The sequence below is a fragment of the Camelina sativa genome, unplaced genomic scaffold (assembly GCF_000633955.1).
Source record: "Camelina sativa cultivar DH55 unplaced genomic scaffold, Cs unpScaffold05723, whole genome shotgun sequence".
In the NCBI taxonomy this organism is placed as follows: domain Eukaryota; kingdom Viridiplantae; phylum Streptophyta; class Magnoliopsida; order Brassicales; family Brassicaceae; genus Camelina; species Camelina sativa.
In genome coordinates, this window is record NW_010926807.1 from 1 (window position 1) to 545 (window position 545).

At 51.2% G+C, this 545-nt stretch overlaps 1 protein-coding gene across 1 annotated transcript; it reads right to left on the reverse strand.

Moving 5' to 3' along the window:
• Nucleotides 1-6: 6 nt before the first annotated feature.
• Nucleotides 7-539, reverse strand: LOC109131822 (putative zinc transporter At3g08650; the record flags this gene model as incomplete). The annotated part of the gene is made up of 1 exon (XM_019243002.1): nucleotides 7-539. A coding segment is annotated over one exon (516 nt), but the record flags the coding sequence as incomplete, so codon positions are not given.
• Nucleotides 540-545: the final 6 nt, after the last annotated feature.

The following is a 545-nucleotide window of genomic DNA, read 5'->3' on the forward strand; positions in this document are numbered from 1 at the left end:
GTGTGTGTGTTCACAAGGAATCATCATCTAACAGCCTCAGGTGCAGAATTGCAGTAGGGCGTGTGCAAGCACACGAGTCTCGTGAAAGTCAGACACACAACAGCACACGCTAGTCCCAGCACCATCCCCACACTGCCTTTCCTTCTCTCTAACCTCACCGCTCTCTTAATCACCTGCCAGAAGCTGGGCAGTAATCCACCGCATGCCACCACCATTACGTGGTCCAGTCCACTGTAATCTATCCCGGCTAATATGGATCCTATGGCTGATATGGGTCCAACAAATCCTATCAAAGCAGCTGCTGCAAGAGCTGCGTGCCAACTGTCAGTAGCCCCAAAGACACAGCTTGCAACCGCTGTCCCTCTAGGAAGCCCGTGTAGGGAAACCGGGAGTACCATGTGTCTGCCAAGTCCATAAGCATTTGGAGCAGCTACCCCAAGAGCAAGCCCCTCGGCTAGTGCATGGAACCCAACCGCTCCACATGCTAATAATGATTGGAGTGTTATCACACTGGTTGGAAAATTGGTTACAGGGTTTATTAAACT